This window comes from Armigeres subalbatus, chromosome 1 (assembly GCF_024139115.2).
Source record: "Armigeres subalbatus isolate Guangzhou_Male chromosome 1, GZ_Asu_2, whole genome shotgun sequence".
Classification (NCBI taxonomy): Eukaryota; Metazoa; Arthropoda; class Insecta; order Diptera; family Culicidae; genus Armigeres; species Armigeres subalbatus.
Genome location: NC_085139.1, coordinates 172,448,071 through 172,468,457, shown reverse-complemented (window position 1 = coordinate 172,468,457; position 20,387 = coordinate 172,448,071). Strand labels below are relative to the sequence as shown.

General features: G+C 37.5%; 2 protein-coding genes across 3 annotated transcripts in view; one reads left to right on the top strand and one right to left on the bottom strand.

Annotated features, from left to right (window-relative positions):
- The first annotated feature begins 8,447 nt into the window (after positions 1–8,447).
- Positions 8,448–10,664, top strand: LOC134205533 (epimerase family protein SDR39U1). Its single transcript, XM_062680826.1, has 3 exons — positions 8,448–8,640; positions 8,933–9,609; positions 10,346–10,664. Exons 1-3 carry the CDS (start codon positions 8,616–8,618, stop codon positions 10,544–10,546), a joined length of 903 nt encoding a protein of 300 aa, XP_062536810.1. The 5' UTR covers positions 8,448–8,615; the 3' UTR covers positions 10,547–10,664.
- LOC134205532 (nudC domain-containing protein 1) overlaps positions 10,660–20,387 on the bottom strand; it is a 47,889-nt gene continuing 38,161 nt past the window's right edge. Inside the window, exons 2-3 of one of the 2 annotated variants that reach the window (XM_062680824.1) lie at positions 12,437–12,507; positions 10,660–12,368 (exon numbers count right to left, since the gene is read on the bottom strand). In XM_062680824.1, the coding sequence (XP_062536808.1) occupies positions 10,682–12,352 (1,671 nt within the window). In that variant the 5' untranslated portion in view covers positions 12,353–12,368; positions 12,437–12,507 and the 3' untranslated portion in view covers positions 10,660–10,681. The other variant, XM_062680825.1, reaches the window with a different exon arrangement.

The window sequence follows — 20,387 nt, the reverse complement described above, 5'->3', positions numbered from 1 at the left end:
CCCGCATAAGCAAACTTTTCAGCAGAAAGCTCCAGCTATAGTAGTTATCACTTCCTAACCGTTCCATGCTGAATTTTTCCATTTTTGTTGATTAGCGACAAATCCAATTGCTGCGCGTCGTCTAACAAAAAAACTTCTGTTTCCGGTACTTCATAGATTTAAAACTGACGAAGAAATTTACGAAGTATTATCCACGGGAATTTGAAGAATTTTGCTATATGTCCAAAGAACTCCTCGCAAAAATTGCGAAGAATTTCCGAAATTAAGAAAAAAATTCCAGGGACTTCCCAGATAATATCCAGTGGATATTCTGAAGGACTTCTCACGGAAATTTCGGAGAATTCCCTTTACAAGTTCCAAAGAATATCTTTTGGGCATTCCAAAGACTTTTTGTTAGATATGCTTCCTTTGTAAATTCCAAAAAAGAATCCGTTGAAGTACGACATAGTTTAATTTCCATAGTTTCCAAAGAAGCTCCTGCCGAAAATTAAGAGAAAAGAGTCTAGTAGAATCTGCAATAAAATCCAAGTGAAGATTTTGAAAAATTTTCGAAAGTTTTTATAGAGCACTTTGGAGAATTTTCCTGCTCAACACAAAAGAAAACTATGACTTTTACTTCAGTGAAATTCATTACATTTTTATGGAGAAATGCAAGAGATTATTTCGGTAAAGTCATGCAAAAAAACCGGAAATCCTAAAAAAAATCAAACGAATGAACTTTGCACAAAGCTGCTGTATGAACCGTTTAAAAAAAAATAAAACATAAAAAGTTCACGTAGACTTTTGGTTAACCCCCCCCCCCGTCCCCCTTCGTAGACTATCGTAGACTTTTTCGAAACCCCTCCCCCCTCCAGAGTGTACGTGGTTTATGGACAGCCCCTTCCCTGAAAATTTCATGGAAATCGGATGGAAAATGAGTCATTGTATGCCTTGGAAAAGCAAAATGCGTGAACGGTACCCGTTATTTCTTGTCGAAAATGCTTACAAATAGACGAATCCAAGTAAAAATAAGAAGAAGACACACGACGGTGTTAACTTTGACAGATCCTACAGCACAGCATAGGGAGATCATTTTAAAATGCTTATAATAAATTCTAGACAAATTGTAATTAAAATCTGATTGATGTACGGTACGGAAAAAGTTCTGAATTACATATCTGGAAGCTTATCTCATTTTTTTGAATATTTTCCAAAAATGTATCTATCATACAGTTCAGATTTTTTTCCGTATCATACATTAATCAGATTTTAATTACATTTTGTCTAGAATTTATTATAAGCATTTTAAAATGATCTCCCTATGGTCCAATGCACCGAATGAACACAATGACGTTTGAGACGGGCGCTGTTTACTAAAATGAACACTTGCATGAACTCGATGAATGAAAAGGATTCATTCTTAGTAAACAGCGCCCGTCTCAAACGTCAGTGATGAATTCGTGCATTGGACCATGCTGTGCTGTAGGATCTGTCAAAGTTAACACCGTCGTGTGTCTTTTTCTTATTTTTACTTGGATTCGTCTATCCCTCAGAATCCTTCCCAGGTACTCAGAAGTAATTCATGATAAACTACAGGCGGTGAAAGTTATTTCATGGAAATCAACGTTATTTGTGGTATTAATTACGAAAATAAAAAGAATGACTAAAATTTTCAATTTTTTTTGGGGTGACAAAACGTCGGTCGGAAACGTGATAAAATCGGGTCGAAAACGTGATAAAATCGAGGGTAGACAAAATCGGGGAGTGACAAATCGGGTCAATACTGTAGTGCCTCCCCGAGTCCTCTTCAAATGAGACAGATCCTAAGTGATTGCTACCGTGGAAGCACCATATTTGACGCAGGTCCAAACTTGGCGCACTTTCATATCAAATGATTCATAAAACTTTTTTTCGCCAAAAATATATCAACGAATTAAGCTAAATGGCTTTATTTGCTCTTCTTCTTTGCATCAATGGCATAAAAAGCATATTATTGATGAAGAATCAACGTACCCGATTGAAATATATGGAGATCATACTCATAATGCGTCCAATTTTCGCTTTCTTAGCCACAATGCTAAGGATCGAATGATCGTTTTTTCGCGCAAAATGACTTTTGTGAGCATATTTGACGCCTACCACCCAACAGCTGAGCATTATGAGTAAGATTTCCCTTTTAAGCTAAACATTGCAACATTCGAACGCATTTTTTAACCCAAAATGTTCTGCGTCAAATAAGGCTCACAATGATCACAATGCATGTTCCAATGTTCCTAAATAATCTTATCAGAGGAATATACAAGGCAGTGTTTATAAACCTCAATAATTCTCTCAAGAAAAGCAATATGTAGGGTACGATGGGGCAAAATGGGTCGCCTAAGGCGAATCCTGAATATCTCAAAACAGAAACATTTTAATTCAACTTTTCAACATGGATCTATAAAAATAGCTCATAATCTGTAAGCCAAGGGTATGAAATAACAAAAACTCCACTTTTTATTTAATTTCATGTCATTAAAGTAGAAGTCTATTTTTCTGTCAATCAAAAAATGGCGGGGTAAGATGGGTCAAACAGCGGGGCAAGATGGGTCACCTTTAAATACTGCAGATAATATTGTTTTTATTCCCAACATTGAATTACACACAGATAGATAGCTTTATTGCCAATGATTATATTGAATAAAAAATAATTTTTAAGCCTTGGATGAAGAAATGGCTCTACATTAAAAAATGTTTGCAAATTCTTATGAAAACAAGCTTTCTAAGTATTGCTTTCTTAAAAACAAAAACTGGACATTTTCAATAAACAAATTAACATCATTATGTCAAAAGTAACCTTAAAATGATTAAACCAGCAATGGAAAATATGTTTTGAATACGAACCATGCCCTTCAGTATGTGCTGACCCATCTTGCCCCATTTGTAAGTTCATGATAGAATGTCTAATTTTCGATCAAATTGATTTATTTCAACGCAGTTAGTATAACATCGCCTACATTACTTATAATACGTTCACTATGTTACTAAAAATATTTAAATTTTACATTGCTCGACGAGATTACACGTTTTATAGAAATTGTGTTTCACATAAGAAACAATGCTGAAAAATATTTTTTGCAATTCCTGATCATAATACCTGGTTTACAGTTGGCATTTGAGTGATAAAACGGCCTACTTTTCCATACCAATGACATGGGTGCTTTAACGAACATTATGCAACTCAAATGGGTTGCATAAAATTCATTAAAGCACTCATTTGGGTGCTATAATGGAAAACCAGCATTAGAACAATAGTTACATGACCACATTTAGCTAAATTGGCTTGGGTGTATTCTCTGTGTAACGTAATAAATGAAATAATTTGATGGGCATGACATAAAATTCTCCAAAAGCAGGTTTTTCTATCGCCTTATGGTCTGTTGAGCACACAATGAGGCACGATAACATGGAATCTGTTTGTTTTCTGCAGCAACATGATTTTTTGGCAAGATTGGTCATGTTAAGTGAATAAAATTTTACCATTTTGGTACAGATTTATCATATTTACTAAAGCCCATTTTTCGTCATTGCAAAAAATAGCGTGTGCAACTCGTTGCAAAACTCGATTTTTTCAGCACTCGTAGTATTTATTCAACTCGGCAAGCCTCGTTGGATAAACGTACAACTCGTGCTGAAAAAATCATCTTTTTGCAACTAGTTGCACAAACTACTATTACCTTGCCATACTCTACCAAAATAAAATTTTATCATCAAATCAAGTGATAATAAAGTAGAACCAAATTATTCCTCCTACAAAGTCATAATCTCCACATTAAAATTTATACGATGCTCAAAAACGGCCCTGGTTCATCTTACCCCGTGACCCATCTTGCCCCGCCTAACCCTATTCATTTAGTTTTAACTAACTCTCTACTACTTAGAATATTAGTCAACACTGGATTATTCCACTAAGTGTCCAGCCCATGATAGTATGCCTTATGCTGTCTTCAATTTTGATGCGTTTTTGACGCTTTCTTACACGGTGTTTGGTAACTATGCAGTTTTTCTTTGCTGGATTTGAAATTCTTGCGAGAAAATAATATTATATACCGGAGACGAGCTAGCCTAGGGCTGAATATTTCTTTAATAAAGACACACAAAAAATATTATATAATAAATTAGTATCATATAATTCAATTTACTTTCTTCGTACGAAATTCTAACAAGCCAAAAAAATTAACACATTTTTAATTTGTTACTCTGTCGCTATCCAAGCTACTAGTCGGGCAACCCTGAATATGAAATCAAACAAAAATATGACTGGCTTTCTTATATAAGCTTCAGTTTATGTTAATAGTTTATTGAAAAAATGTATATAAATGGGCAGCTCATATTTTTGAGATATATCTGCCGGTCACGTAACATTTGCATATTGGTAGCTTCAATGTGGTTCTAAAAAGGTTCATATACAGGTTGCATTTTCTGTATCCTCTTCAGTTTATAGATTCAAAACTGCAGTTTACCAAAGAAAGTGGTGTTTTTATTACAATTACAAAATCACGCTAGGCTGGTTACGTTATGAAATGTCAAAGTTAATTCTCCCGTTAGAATATGCTTTGACATGATTCTTACACCTAATTGAGAAGCATTTTGATTGATGTGCAGGTTAAATGAAACTACATGCCACATAGCATATAACTTGCAGAACAACTGAACAGAAATAAATAAAAATCCGCTTTGTATAATGAATTAACTTGTTATTTTATATCGTACAAAGGTCTATTACACTGTCATTATATTATAAAAAATAAGACATTTAATTGATCGAGTTTTAACATAGTTTAAAAGTGCGTCAAATTAGGAACAACTTTGCGTCAAATAAGGAACATGGTAAAATTAGTGCATCAAGTTGGGCACCTCAAGTACCACATAAAAACAGATTAAAAAACTAAGAAATAAACTTATATTTCGAAGTTTCATTATTTGTAGACATTCTATAATAGTAGAAAGCTCGTTAAGCAGAAAATTTGGCAAATCCATTTTACAATTATTTTTGAAATAATGATTCTTTTTTAAATTTTCTTAACTGCGTCAAATATGGTGCCTCCACGGTACGTTTTTGCCTTTCTCGTACAACAAAGTTGTACCGAAAGGCTATCATTTCACTCCGGGAACGAGCTTTTTATAGAAGCCTAGGAGACCCATAGTGTTGTATACCAATCGACTCAGCTCGAAGAGCTGAGCAAATGTCTGTCTGTCCGTGCGTATGTATGTGTGTATGTGTGTGTGTGTGTGTGTGTGCACAAAAGCTAAGAAAAACATTAGACAACTTTTCACATAGTAATTCTTAACCGATTTTCTCGCAACAAGTTTCATTCGACAGGGGACAAAGCCTAGTAGATCCCTATTGAATTTTAAAGCGATCGACCGTTGCGTTTGAAAGTTATAAAGAAAATGGTACATCGAACCTTATCAACGCCATATAAGGTTGGTGTCTTGGCTAAATGCGAGAAAGGCATTATCACCACTCGGTAGGCTGACCAGATCATTTCGGTGAAAAAACGGGACAAACGCGCTTGACAAACGGGACATGTTAAAAAACCTTGTGATAAAATTGAAAAACAACTCAAATTTTAAAATTTATGAGCTTTTTTGCATTTTCCGTATAAGAAGATAGAAATATTGCAGAGTGTATCATTCACCACTATAACATTCTATTGCGGTTGTGGAAAAATAATAAACTACAAATATTTCACTTTTCAAAACAAAAATTACAAATCTCTCAATATTTAAAAAAATGTAGAATTTCTTGTTCCCATGTGTTCAAAACTAAAGTGAGACTCATGCAATTTCGTCGCAAAAAGTAAAAAAATCTCTGGCCAATTTATAGTCTGGTGTACATGTCGGACATGGGAGCGAAAATTGCAGACAAGTTTCTGATGTGTAACCATAAAGTATGCGAGGATCTTAAATCTAGCCTTTATTCGGACCGAATTTTCTCTCGGTTTGAATCTACCTTAAACTTGATTTTGTTCAGTTGATTTTTAAATATTTGTTTCATGCATTTCAGAATTATTCAGAATGACTTAATGTTTCGAAAAGAATCAAATGATTGAAAAATATGTGGTACCGTGTGGGACCGAATTTCTACAGCACCGAAATCCGTCCACCTCATGAGATAGTTAGTTTAAAAATAATTTATTTATCCTGTTCAGATACTTGACAGTAAGCTTTTAGGGCATTGAAATGGAAAGTAGGCTTTCTAATCAAAACAACAAAAATCAAAACATATTTCCACCCACCAAACGCAGAGTTTCTGCCGCCATATTTTTGCGGGTAGAGTGTAATTGCATCAAAAGTAACTGTGTTTAACTGCTAATTGCGAATCATTACATAAGATAAGCGGAATACAAATCGAAGGATCCCTTCTCAAGGTGCGTGTTGAACTATTTACAGAGGTAGTTTAGTCAATCAGTCTGTTTCAGATTAATTATTTTGTTAAAAATATCTGTACGGATATTGATTCTTTGATTCGAAACCCATCAACGGTAGATGGATTTCGATTCAGGAGTAGTTGAAATTTTTATTATTTTATCATGTTTTTAGTATTTCTATTTTCTAGCCCTTTTTCACATACTAAGCTGCTTAAGTGTACGGATTTCGATGCCCGCAGATTTAAAAAAATGGATTTCCTACTTCAGATGATTCAAAAAGAATAATCGGAAATGAACTTTAACTGAAAATTGGAATGTCTGTCCCTGCGTTTCATTTAATTTACGTTTAGGCGTGACCTGAATCCCAGGAAATACTTGCTTACCAAATTACCAATTTCTTTCAATCCACTGATGAAATTGGCTAAATTTTAATGCCTCTGGAATAAGCAGAATAAAAAAAAATCATTGAAATGAAACTGTATGAAAAAGTCTTCCGGAGAAATGTTGTCATTAAGCATTAAAAACCTTAAGAAAAGTCGATCAATGGAAAATGCAAAACGGCATAGATAGCATTCTTTTAAAAGTAACACTAAATAATATAACATCCCACACTTTGTTGATGGGTTTCGTCCCCTTTCTTTGTTGAGAGATGAGCCAGTCGAGGGCTGCAAATCTCTCTAAAAGAAACCAAAAAAACCCAGATTAATCCACCTAGCGTTGGTGGTGCCTTTCTCGCATTTAGTTAAGACACCGACCTTATATGGGGTTTATATGATCCGATGTACCATTTTCTTCATAACTTTTAAACGCAATGGCCGATCGTTATAAAATTCAATAGTGATCAACAAGGCTTTGTCCCCTGTCGAATAAAACTTGTTGCGAGAAAATCGGTTAAGGATTACTACACGAAAAGTTGTCTAATGTTTTCTATAGCTTTTGTGCACACACATACACACACACATACACACACACACACATACACACATACATACACACGGACAGACAGACATGTGCTCAGCTCGTCGAGCTGAGTCGATTGGTATATAATACTATGGGTCTCACAGGCTTCTATAAAAAGTTCGTTTTCGGAGTGAAATGATAGCTATTCGGTACAACTTAGTTGTACGAGAAAGGCAAAAACTATTTTCATGTACAATTTTAGATTCCTGCCTGAAATAATGAATTTTTTGAATGATATTTTAGAAGAATCAATGAAAAAACGGGACAAATTGAGGATTTTTTAGATTACGACGGGACAGCACAAAAAGGTCTAAAAAACGGGACTGTGCCGTTAAATACGGTACGTATGGTCAGCCTACCACTCGGTGAATTAAGTTGGGTTTTTAATGCTAATCTTAACCCTCTACCGCCCATGGTGTCTGTGGTGCACCATCAAATTTGACACTTTCTTACCTTTATAGAATTGTTCCAACAACAACAAGTAATATTTGGCACATTTGCATGGTTCCATTAGACGGCAAATATAATCAATTTTGAGTACAAATAGTTAAACTATTGAAAACAATCAATTAACTATTGATTTCAATCAAAACATTTTTTTCGTGTTCCACTAATTTTGGCTATGCCAAACAACTTTTGTTCTAGCATTTTTCTCAAAGATGATTCCTTCCTATTTGAATTTTTGATAAAAGTCGTGGGCGGGAAAGGGTTAAGAGCGGAGTGATGATCAAAGGAACCAAAACTTCGTGTACAATCGTTATAATTCCATCATAGCAATCTTTCTTTTTTGACATGTTATTCTTCCGATTCATTTTCAAAAACTGAAATTCAAATAAACCACGCACGTTATTTTGTTAATAAAGCTCTGCATAAAATTTCCTTTCAACGCAACGGTCTTGATTTCTAAAAATCTAAATGACACCCAAGTATAGTAAGAAAGATGTAAGTCCTACGTTAAAATACAGATTTAACACAAGATTTTGGGGGGTTGTTTTCCCCGTTTTCCCCACATGCTCACACAATTCTGAAGTGAGAAATGAGAATCGTTGTCTCATGAATTTTGCAAAGCTCACTGCTAACTTTCAAAGTCCAAAACAGCTGATTGAGCTGCATCAAGGTCGTGTCATTTTTTATTTACATACAAATAAACCAATTTTTGCATCATTGAATAATTATTATTATTCGTCCGGTTAAATATACATTAAGTGCTATAATACAGTGGTGGGTTGCACCAAATTTGACAATTTTCTAGTAGTGATCTTCATGGCTTTGAAACACGTAGTAATAGGTAAGAATTCATTCCGATCTTCCTTCAAGTCCTTGCACGGTCCTTACCGTTATATAATTTAGTCATGTTGAATTCAATTCTAGTTCGAACGCATTCCATTGCTATGAGATTTTTATTCTATATGGCCTCTAGTGATAAAATTGTTTTTTCAACCTAATTGTTTTGCTCAAATACTAAATAGATTGTTGTTAAGAAGGTTGAGTTAAGGACAGTTTTGGGAAAAACACAAAATTTGATTTGTAAGCAAACTACCTAGATTTTTGTTTTGATGAATGTTCTTCATATATTCAAGGAGGCGGTACCGGATTTATTGGAAAACGTTTGGCTCAAACCCTGAGAGCAGATGGATACGATGTGACCACCATATCACGAATGCCAGCAGTGAAGCACATGACTTGGCATGATCTGGAGAAAGATGGTCTACCGACTGGAACATCGGCTGTAGTCAATCTAGCCGGCCAAAATGTCCTCGACCCAACGCGTCGCTGGACTCCGGGCTTCAAGCAGAATGTTTGGAACTCCAGGATAAACACGACGGCTGCTTGCGCTAGAGCCATCGAGAAGGCAACAATTAAGCCCAAAGTTTTTGTAAGTATTTGCGGAGTGAGCCACTATCCAGCGGGTCCACAACCGAACACCGAAGAATCGAAAACCGTTGAATTCGATTTCATGTCCCGATTGTGCGTAGAATGGGAAAAAGCGGCCAATCTGTCGGACAATTCTATTTGCCGCGTGGTAAAAATACGTAGCGGTGTCGTGATTGGGCGAGAAGGTGGCATGATTCAGTCATTGATCCTACCATTCTGGTTCGGAATGGGAGGCCCCATTGGAGATGGGAAGCACGATTTGCCGTGGATCCATGTACAGGATGTTTGCAACTTGATTAAATTTGCAATAGAGAAGCCGGAGGTTAACGGAGTGTTAAATGGGGTGGCGCCAGAATTAATCACGAATCGAGACTTCACTAAGGTAGGTTATACATAAACAGCGGTAATGACAAATTGCGACATATTATTTCGTAAAAATAGCAATTAAGTGAATCTTTGAAAAATCGAACACGCCATCTCCGGATTCGCAATTCTACCCAAGGCCAACTGCTTACTAAATCTTAAATTATTCTGCCGACATCAGCAAAATTTTTGCCGAGATTCCAACAGCCGAGATCTCGGTATTTCCTTTACCGAAAATTCGTCAGAATTTTACTGAGATTCGGCAAAGTTGACTTTTTACCGATATCTCGGTAAGGGATCATCCATAAATTTCGTAACGCTTAGGGGGGGGGGTTCGAAGTGACAGTCCATACATTTTTTTAAATGATTTATACAAGAAGTATGACATTTGGGGAGGAGGGTTTGAAAATGGCCAATTTTAGCGTTACGTAATTAATAGCTCTTCCCCAACGATTACCGATGACTATTTTGGGTAAACTTTTTACCGAGATTCATCCAAATTATTGCCGAAATCCCGGCTGTTGAATTCTCGGCAATCGTAAAATTTTAAATTTTGATTTGGAGATCCTTAATGGGTCAATTAGTCTAAATAAATAAAATAATAAAGGGTCAATAATTTAATAATGAATAATTGTAGCAGTAATGAAAGCTAAATTTCGAAAAAAAATCATTCGCTCGATTTGCAATAAATAGTACGTTCAATAACCTAAACTCATAGCAACTAATGAATTAAATTTTGTTTAAAATCTTTACAGGCATTTGCTTCTGCATTGGTTCGCCCCGCCATACTCCCTCTACCGGAATTTGTGCTTAATCTCATTTTCGATAAGGAACGAGCCGTTCTATTGACCAATGGTGCCAAGGTCAATCCAAAGCGCACACAGCAATTCGGCTATAGTTACCAGTTCCCCGACATACGATCTGCTTGTAAAGATGTGGCCAGGCTGTTTCCCTAGAGTGTATAGTCTTTAATAGCTTCGCACTCACTCACTTACGTTTTCATAACAGTTCACTCATATACTATGACAATGCGTTCACAATTCACAAGGCTAAAATAGATATTACCGACTACAATGTTGCTTTTTATTTTATTACTCTTCTATGCGAAGTTGTAAAACGAGGATCTCACACTCCAATAGCAAAATTGTGTAATCATTCTCGCAACAAATGCCTAAAATTTCGCTGTTTCCTTCCAATGAGACGAGTTTTTGCTGCCCTATACTGACTTGGGGTCCATTGCGGTTTCTCAATCCGCCGGCAGTATTGTAGTTTCCCTTGTAGATAAAAACGTGCCGTTGTGCTTCACAAATCACTGCATAGTTCAGGTCCGGAGAGCAGGACATAAACTTTCTCTGCTGCTTGGAAGCTTGTACGTAACCGAAGGCATTCAAGGTCCCTTCATGCCTTAGAGTCCAGTCCGTTCCAGCATGTTGGAGCCAGAGGCACCCATCTACATCGTATCGTAACGCTAGAGCATCGGGATATCCGGGCCGCAGCATAACCCTGAATAATGGGACATTTCCTCCAAGGAAAACGCGGTGGGTTGTTTCCGTAGAAGCTACATCCAACCTCTCGATTGTGTATTCCGCTTCGTCTCCTGCCGTTCCGAAATCACATTCCTCCAGTTGCGAGGTTAGATTCGACACAGGTGCCACGTCTTGGTCCGGACGGTCCCCTTTTTCCTCGGGACATCCAGGATACAAAAAAGGCCACAATCCAGGTGTAGTTTTTAGCAAAGTTATTTGGATTTCATCCGTTTCATCGATCCACGAGGTCAATTCCCCGTCGACAGCCGCAAACCATCCATCGTTACTAACAATTAAGGAAGTGTCAGATAGAACTGAAAGCTTCAAATTTTCGTTGCTTACTTTGTAGTTAGCTCCTTCAATTTTCGGAACCGTAATCACAATAGATTCTGCAGTTTGACTCCACTGAAAAAGTGGTCGCTCTTCTGGGGCTGCTGCCGCATCTGTACCGTTTATTGGAAGATCGGAGACCTCATCGTCTATATTTGTCGCAAACTTGAACGATTTATCGCTGGCAATTACTAGAGCATTGCTTTTTGTTTCTAGAGCACAATAATAAGCGTATCCTCGTCCTTTCAACACCCTACAAGAATGTAGTTCCCAAGGCGCATTACAATCTTTCTGGACAATTTGCACCCAGTTCAGGACAGTTTTGAACATTCCATTTTCTTGAACTACATGGGCACCTACTGCGTGTATCTGTCTTTCGCCGTTAACTATCTCAAACCTGCCATCTTCAAGGACACAACCCCCGTTCCATTCCGGGGACGCAACCGTCAGCTTTTTATGCCACTCACCTTGTTTCCGACGATCGCCCGTGTCAACGATGTGTAGCTCTTTGCGACCATCCGCCACTAGTGCGTATTTCTCGGACACAAACACCAACGAGCAGTTGTAAATCTCCGAGCTCTCCTCGACCTCAATTTTGAACACCTCAACCAGCGGCATCAATTTGCCGCTGATTTCATTATATTGGACCGAACAAACTCCGAAATTGCGATTAACGAAGTAGCAGCTTCCCGGAGCCCAAGGATCCCGAGTCAAGTGATTCTGCAGTCCAAACATTTGTGCATGTAGATGCGAGTATTGTGCTTCACTCGGGCGGATCCTGTTGGGCTTCGCAGATTCTGCATTCAGTGCCGCTCGAAGAATCGGAATGGGTTCCAATGAGAGCTTGTATCCATCGAAGTTCGGCTTGAGAAGCGATCGGTCCGGCCGAAGTTCCACAGTCTTCATTTTAAGAAGGGTAGATCTGGAATTTGAATTAATATAATGATAATTCGGTACACAAATTAATTTTATATCGGAAAAAATAATCACTTTCGAATATTAAGCTGAAGAATTAGCTTTATATTGAAATTTGTAAAATTTGTGACAAAAACCACAAAAACTGCATTACCAAAATATGTCAACGCCTGTCGAAAAAAGCAAAAAAAAATGACACAAAAAAACCTAAAAAACAACAACAAATGAAAGAAATAAAAGCCTTTTCGTGTGACAACTCAACACGTCGACACGCTCAACGAAAGTCAACGAACTCAACTCGTCATCCGCTTTTTTCTACTCAATAGTGAGTAGTTTTGTATTGCCGTCTCTTTTTTTCCCACAGAAATTTTACTCACTTTTTCAAAAAGTGAGTAAAATTTCTGTGGGAAAGAAAGAGACAGCAATAAAAAACTACTCACCGGTGAGTAAAATCAAAATGAGCGTGTATACACGCTCATTTGAATCTACTCAAAAGTGAGTCGAAATGACTTGTTCGAATTTTATGCTTTACTCACTTTTGCGTAATTGTTTTCCAACTGTCAAACAGAAAATTTTTAATGGAAAATGCTCTTGTGTTTTTTTTTTCTAAAGTCTTATGTGCAGAACAGGAGAACTTGAAACATGCTACTTCCTACACGCTTACTTCAGTTCACCCAAACATGAATAGTACCTCTAGATTGCTTTGAGAATAGGTCGTATGTGCAAAAGAGAGGCTCTCTTCGTTCACGCTCTCTTTCGCTTGTACATAAGCTAGTTTTGCATATTTTGCCACATTTTCACTTCAGAACGCTAGACAAAGCTATAATCTTTAGATATCTGCCAAGAAATCTGAAGTAAACTTTATTATAGATCTGTAATAATCGAAAGAGAATGGAGGCAAAGAGAGACTCTCTTTGGCACATACGACCTATTCTCAAAGCACTCTAGCTATAATCGCCAAAAAGTGCACATACGTATTAATGGGTAAAGTGACATTTACCTATATATGAGTAAACCGACTTCACCCCGAGCTTCACCCATAAATAGGTACTTGAATGACAGCGGTTTATTAGTGAATTTTATAGATAGTGGAATATATAGATGAGCGAAGATAAATCCTCTGTCTCCAAACGAACTGTCAAACGTGTCTCCAAACGAGCATGACGTCACGATTTCAATGGAAACGTTAAGGGCTGTGACGTCATATGCGCGTGTGCACGGGCAAAAAATCTCGACTCAGCCATGCTTTCGCTCTCATCTATAGATTCTACTATCTATAGTGAATTTCACCCAAATTTGGGTAATTTTCATTGTTTTGCTTTTGCTTGAGATTTTTCAAAATATTGGAATTACCGAAATAATTGTTTAACAAAGTAAATATTTATTACTTTTTTTTATTAAAATAGTATTTCAAATACATACATAACCCTTGATTTAAAAACTTACTGACACCATACCGGTGCTACTGATTACTGTTGGACTGGTAAAAGCAGGATTCATGTCTTAAGAGATATAGATTATAATGATCATTGCAAAATGGAAACTGTTTCCTCGTGCGAATCAGGAATCTATATCGTTAAGATCTCGGTGGGCCATGAATGCGCTATTGCGAATATTTTGCACTCTTCTCGGTAATTGCTGTTACCTTGCGCACGATCATCGTTACTTTCCGGTGCATCCATATCTGGTTAGCAGTACACATCCAACGATGTTTCGTTCAGTGCATAGCAGATCCTCCTCCGAAGATCAAAGATTGACACTTGGAGAAGCTAGCATATTGAATTCAACGATTTACTCTGAGGCGAAAGGGCAATATAATCCTCTTTACGTAATCAATCTTTAGAATCACTTAGGCACATACCTCCTAAATGATGTCCTTCCATTCGACTGCTTCCACTCGACTCGGTATCAGCGGTTCCATCACCAGGTCCATTAGCAATACAATTGCGACCATCATTTCTATAGCTGCACAATTTCCTCCTCTGTTGTCATCGTCGTGTGCGGTGCCTGCAGTTTTAGTCATCGTCAGACTCTTTGGATGGTGTCGAAGTACATAGATAAAATAGCGCGATCCGCGAAGATCGCAGGCACCAGCTCGAGATGTTGGTGGAATCTGCTTCTATGGCCGTTTCTGTCCCTGTGCACGAACCGAGCGGACTAGGGACGAGATTCTTTGTAAACGGAAGGGTCATTTAAAACAGACACATTCACTGTCAACTTACAACTCAACTCCTTTATTCATCATTTACCTTATTTATAAGATCTTAGGTTCTAGATTTATTTTTCTTTACCATTAACACTCATGTTTTACATAGTTACGTTTTACAGAGTTTTCCATTTGAGATTCTCCCACTTCTCGGGCCATAATTTTCTCTTCACATACCCTACTCCTTACACTTACAAAAAAATCCGCATTATATTCATGAGTTTACACATGGATTTTTGCAATAGGGGTTTTTGCGAAATGATTTCCATATTTTCGACACATATATTCCATGCGCCCGCATGCATTACATGATGTGAATTTTACATACACTATCCATATGGGTCATAAGTATCCATAATGTGAAGTTATATGCAATTAAGTATTGCGCTTTTTGCACTTTATAAGAGTTTTGCGAGATTTTTTTCTCACAGTCATCTTTTTCTCACTCTCAATACACTCAAAAAAGTTTGATTTTTCCATATACTATTTGTGTGTGAGTGCTGAATCTGAAAACAAATAGACGTCAAATCATGGCAGAATCGATTTAGTGTAGACGCTTACATGTGACTAACAGAGTAATGGGTTATAATTGGGTAAATTTCAGTAACAAAAAATCCATCAACGCAAATGAGAGTGAGTGTGAGAGAAAAAGAAGCCGAATCACAATCTACACATAACTCTTCAAATTGATGAAATCGGCAATATGTGCCGACACACTGATATACATATTTCAAAATACATGGATTTTTGCCATAAAGTATGTGTCGATTTTCCCGAGGGCAATCAACTCTATAAATCAGTTGAATTGTAAAATACATGCATCTAAAAATACATGAAAAATACCTAAAAATACAAAATTCTTTTTGTTACTTCAATTCAAATAATTCATCAATACATGACAATCCGTCAAAATGACATAAAGTACAATTTTATTACCTGATTAATACGCCGATTCACCAAAAATACGTCAATACCAGTCAATACCAATTTGTTTTATTTTGACAGATATGGAAATGGAGTTACATATTGTTTTGAAAAGGAAAATTGGAAAAAAAAAAAGGAAAACAACTTGCATGTAGGCGTAGTAATCTCCATTCCACTAACTACCGACTCAGTCATGCAGTATCTGCCCCAGGAGGATGGACACAATCGAGATGGAAAAATCTCTTAGAATATTGTGGAGAGGTAATGCTTTGGGGAGCCAATCTCTCTGTGGGATTTGCTCGCATCAACATAATTAAGACAATTTCAGATTTCAAATCGAATCAATTTGCAATGAGTCGAATAATTGAACGTGATCCATAACATTTTGATCCTTTCACTCATTTTACGAGCTTCCTAAATATTAATCTGGAAGTCGTAGAGAGCAAAATCGTTCAAAAAGGTCTTTTATATTTTAGTCTTTCTTGCCCTCAGATACATTCAATCCATCCTACAAGCATTCTAAGTGGTTGAAACAGTGACCCATTCTCACCCCCATTTGTTATTGTCACCCCATAAACGGTAACCGAGCTGGACATTGATAATTCCTTTTGGAATAGCATGGAGGAAAGATTTGTTGGGAACCAATCTATTTATATTTAGAAAATGCTGCATGACAGCTGTGGGAGTTCGCTCCCCACTATGTATAAAAGATAATTTTGGATGAATACAAAGTCTAGCTGAAATCCTTTGCTTGTAAACTTATAGGAGTTTGTAAAATTAGCCGAAAACTTTCATATTTTTGTATGGCAAATCCACACGGTTTTCCCAGTTGTCACAGGACACTGGAACCTATTGCGTGAGTTACCAAAAAATGCCAGAGAATATGTTCTTGAAGGTACGTTGATTATTATTATTGTAAGTTTATTTATGTTGGTAAACAACACTCATTTACAGCACAAGATGACCAGAAACATCTCTTAAATTGGCTGCTCAACGTATTCAACCTTCACGAAGACGATGGAAAATATAATTGGAAGCAGATTGACAAAGCACTGTCAGTTCAAATCAAATCTTTTCCAATGGGTTGCCAATGATAAAGAACATGGCCCATAATATTGTTGATGCTTACACTTATTTTTAAATATTAATCTCGATGTCAACATAGCAAACAAAGTCTTCATACTATAAGTACCAATAATATTCCATTATCGTAAATAAATGTTTTCATTTGATTGGCGATAAAAATGTATAGAAATGATCTTTACGTCGAACGTGAAGAAAACAATTTGATGATTTTGACAGATGTGAACGCGAAATGAAAAAAATACCTTCAACAATACGCGAAAAATACAATTCGCGGTGAAAAATTCACGGAAAATACAATTAACGATGAACTTAATACACCACAATACAAAAATACACAAAAATACATTAATACGGCAAAAAATACGGAAATTCAAAATAATTCCTCAATACGCCTTCTCAATTCAGGCAGATGAATCGTAAATACATAAGTTGACAGCCCCTCGGATTTTCCTGAGTGTAGGTTAGACATTTATTTTACTCTTATACATCAACATGACTTAGCGCCAGTTAGGCTTATCTCTCTCTCTTCTATACTCTCTTGCTAGGAAATGTTTGCACCCCCCTCAAGTGCTTTTTACGTATTGTTATAATAATGTCACGCGACATCCTATTTCTGAGTGTTGTTTTGTTGGGAGTTTTGTCTTACTCTGTTTTCTCACCAAAGTTTCTCCCCACCAAAAAAGCTCTCTGCTTGGCTCTTACAATGGTTAATATTTCCTACAGGCGCCTAAATGTTCGCCCTATTCCTGGGGTGGTGTGTGTAGAGATCAGTATAATAATTTAAAATAAAAATTGGAATAATAATATAGATTTCTAGAATATTTCCAGTTATTAGTTGATTGACATGGAAATATTAATGAAAAGCGTAAAATGCGCAAAAAAAATCTGGCATTATTATGTTCGAGAATTCATTAGAGTGTCACTCCAGAAGAGAGAGAGAGAAGAACTTAGAAGAGAAACAAATGTATTTGAGCGGAGCAGAGATTCGCTTCACATCATAGAAGTAGAAGAAGGTAGCTCAGTTTTGTGACGATAGTTATAAAGAGAACGGATGTGAAAGATGTAAACAAAAAGAAAAGAATTTGAAAAAATAATAAGAATATTCTTTAGCTTCCTAAATGGTGTATTTAGTGTTCTTGTTAGTGAAGAAAAGAAAAATAAAATCCGACAATGGCCAAGTCAGTAGTGCATCTACGCTCCCTAATCATGGCAAGTGTGTTTTCTTGAAAAGTGTTTCCGCTCAGGTGCCATTTTATGGTTTTGTTGATTGACGCTTTGTTTTGTGTTTTGATCGTGGTTTTTCGATGTTGCCCTATTCATGTAAGTTCCTTTTATTTCCTATATTTTACGGTTTTCTGCTTCCTATTTTTTGAGTTGGTGCCGGGAAAAAAAAATGGATGATGTGACAATACAAGGGCTGTTAAAGATTTTGTTATGAATTTTTACAATACAGGACTGTTGAGAATGATATTTTCAAATGAACTTAATTTCAAATAAACTATTATCAAAATAAATATGTATATTTATTTGCACCGACAAACAACACAGGGTTGTTGAAGATTTTGTTTTAATTCTGACAACACAGAGCTATTGAAGAAATAAACTAATAGTTTCAAGTATACTAATAGTTTCAAACGAACATAATAAAATGTGGTAAATTTTAAAGTAATTCAATATTATAAATTAAAAAAAAACAGGACATTGTGAATTGCGTTTTAACGGTTGAGAGTAAATTGCTGAAGTATTATGCCTGCAACCGCATCGTTATTTTAAGTATTCTGTTTTAATTTGTTCATATGGCTGACTTCAGCAGAAAAGAAAATCCAGATTTCTTGTAACGGAACAGTTGTGATGAAATGCAAATCTTCAACCGTCACGTGGATCAGTTGAGAGAAAAGTCAATCCTCGATCCAGGTTGGTGCGTCACAGATGGCTTTGTGGACGTTTGATCCGGTTGGATCAGTTGAGAGAAAATCAATCCTCGATCAGGTTGGTGCGTCACCTGATGCCTTCTGCATTCAAGGGAGACCGTTTGATCCAGTTACGGATCAGTTGAGAGAAAATCAATCCTCGTTCGGATTGGTGCGTCACTGATACCTTCTGCATTCAAGTGGACGTTTGATCCGGTTGGATCAGTTGAGAGAAAGTCAATCCTCGACCAGGTTGGTGCGTCACAGATGGCTTGGGGACGTTTGATCCGGTTGGATCAGTTGAGGAGAAATCAATCCTCGATCCGGGTTGGTGCGTCACAGACATGAGCATGGACGTTTGATCCGGTTGGATCAGTTGAGAGAAAATCCAATCCTCGATCAGGTTGGTGCGTCACAGATGGCTTGTGGACGTTTGATCCGGATTGGATCAGTTGAGAAAATCAATCCTCGATCGGGTTGGTGCGTCACTGATGCCTTCTGCATTCAAGGGGACGTTTGATCCGGATTAAGATCAGATTGGAAGAAAATCCAATCCTCGATCGGATTGAGTGCGTCACTGATGCCTTCTGCATTCAAGTGGACGTTTGATCCAGTTCTGGATCAGTTGAGAGAAAGTCGAATCACCTCGACCGGGTTGGTGCATCACTGGAGTAAACGTGGACGTTTTGATCCGGTTGGATCAGTTCGAGAGAAAAATCAATCACCTCGATCGGGTTGGTGCGTCACCAGATGGCCTGTGGACGTTTGATCCGGTTGGATCAGTTAAGAGAAAATCAATCCTCGATCGGATTGGTGCGTCACTGATACTTCTGCATTTCAAGTGGACGTTTGACCCGGATTGGATCAGTTGAGAAAGTCAATCCTCGATCGGGTTGGTGCGTCACAGATGGCTTGTGGACGTTTGATCCGGTTGGATCAGTTGAGAAAATCAATCCTCGATCAGGTTGGTGCGTCACAGATGACTTTTGCATTGTGGACGTTTGATCCGGGGTTTACTGGATCAGTTGAGGAAAATCAATCCTCGATCAGGTTCCCGGTGCGTCCTGATGCCTTCTGCATTCAAGTGGACATTTGATCCGGTTGGATCAGTTAGAGAAAAGTCAATCCTCCGATCGGGTTGGTGCGTCACAGAGTGGCTTATGGACGTTTGATCCGGTTGGATCAGTTGATTGGAGAAAATCAATCCTCGATCAGGTTGGTGCGTCACTGATGCCTTCTGCATTCAAGTGGACGTTTGATCGGTTGAATCAGTTGGATGATTGAGAGAAAAGAGTCAATCCTCGATCGGGTTGGTGCGTCACTGATGCCATTCTGCATTCAAGTGGACGTTTGATCCAGTTGATTGATCCAGTTGGATCAGTTGAGAGAAAGTTCAATCCTCGATCAGGTTGGTGCGTCTTGAGTGCCTTCTGCATTCAAGTTGACATTGTTGATCCGGATTGGATCAGTTGAGAGAAAATCAGTCCTCGATCGGGTTGGTGCGTCACAGGTAATACCTTTTGCACGTTTGATCCGGTTGGATCCAGTTGAAAGGCCAATCCTCGATCGGAATAATTACATCACTGATTACCTATTGCATTCAAGTGGACGTTTGATCCGGTTGGATTCGGTTGAGTTGAGAGAAAATCAATCCTCGATCGGGTTGGTGCGTCACAGATGGCATTCCGTGGACGTTTGATCCAGTTGGATCAGTTGAAAGAAAATCAATCCTTGAGCAGGTTGGTGCGATTTGGTGCGTCACTGAATGTAAGCTTGGACGTTTGATCCAGTTGGATCAGTTGAAGAAAATCAATCCAGTATCGATGAATTGGGTTGGAGCGTCACTGATGCCTTTTGCAGTGCTGCGTTGGTACATTTGATCCGGTGGATCAGTTGGAAA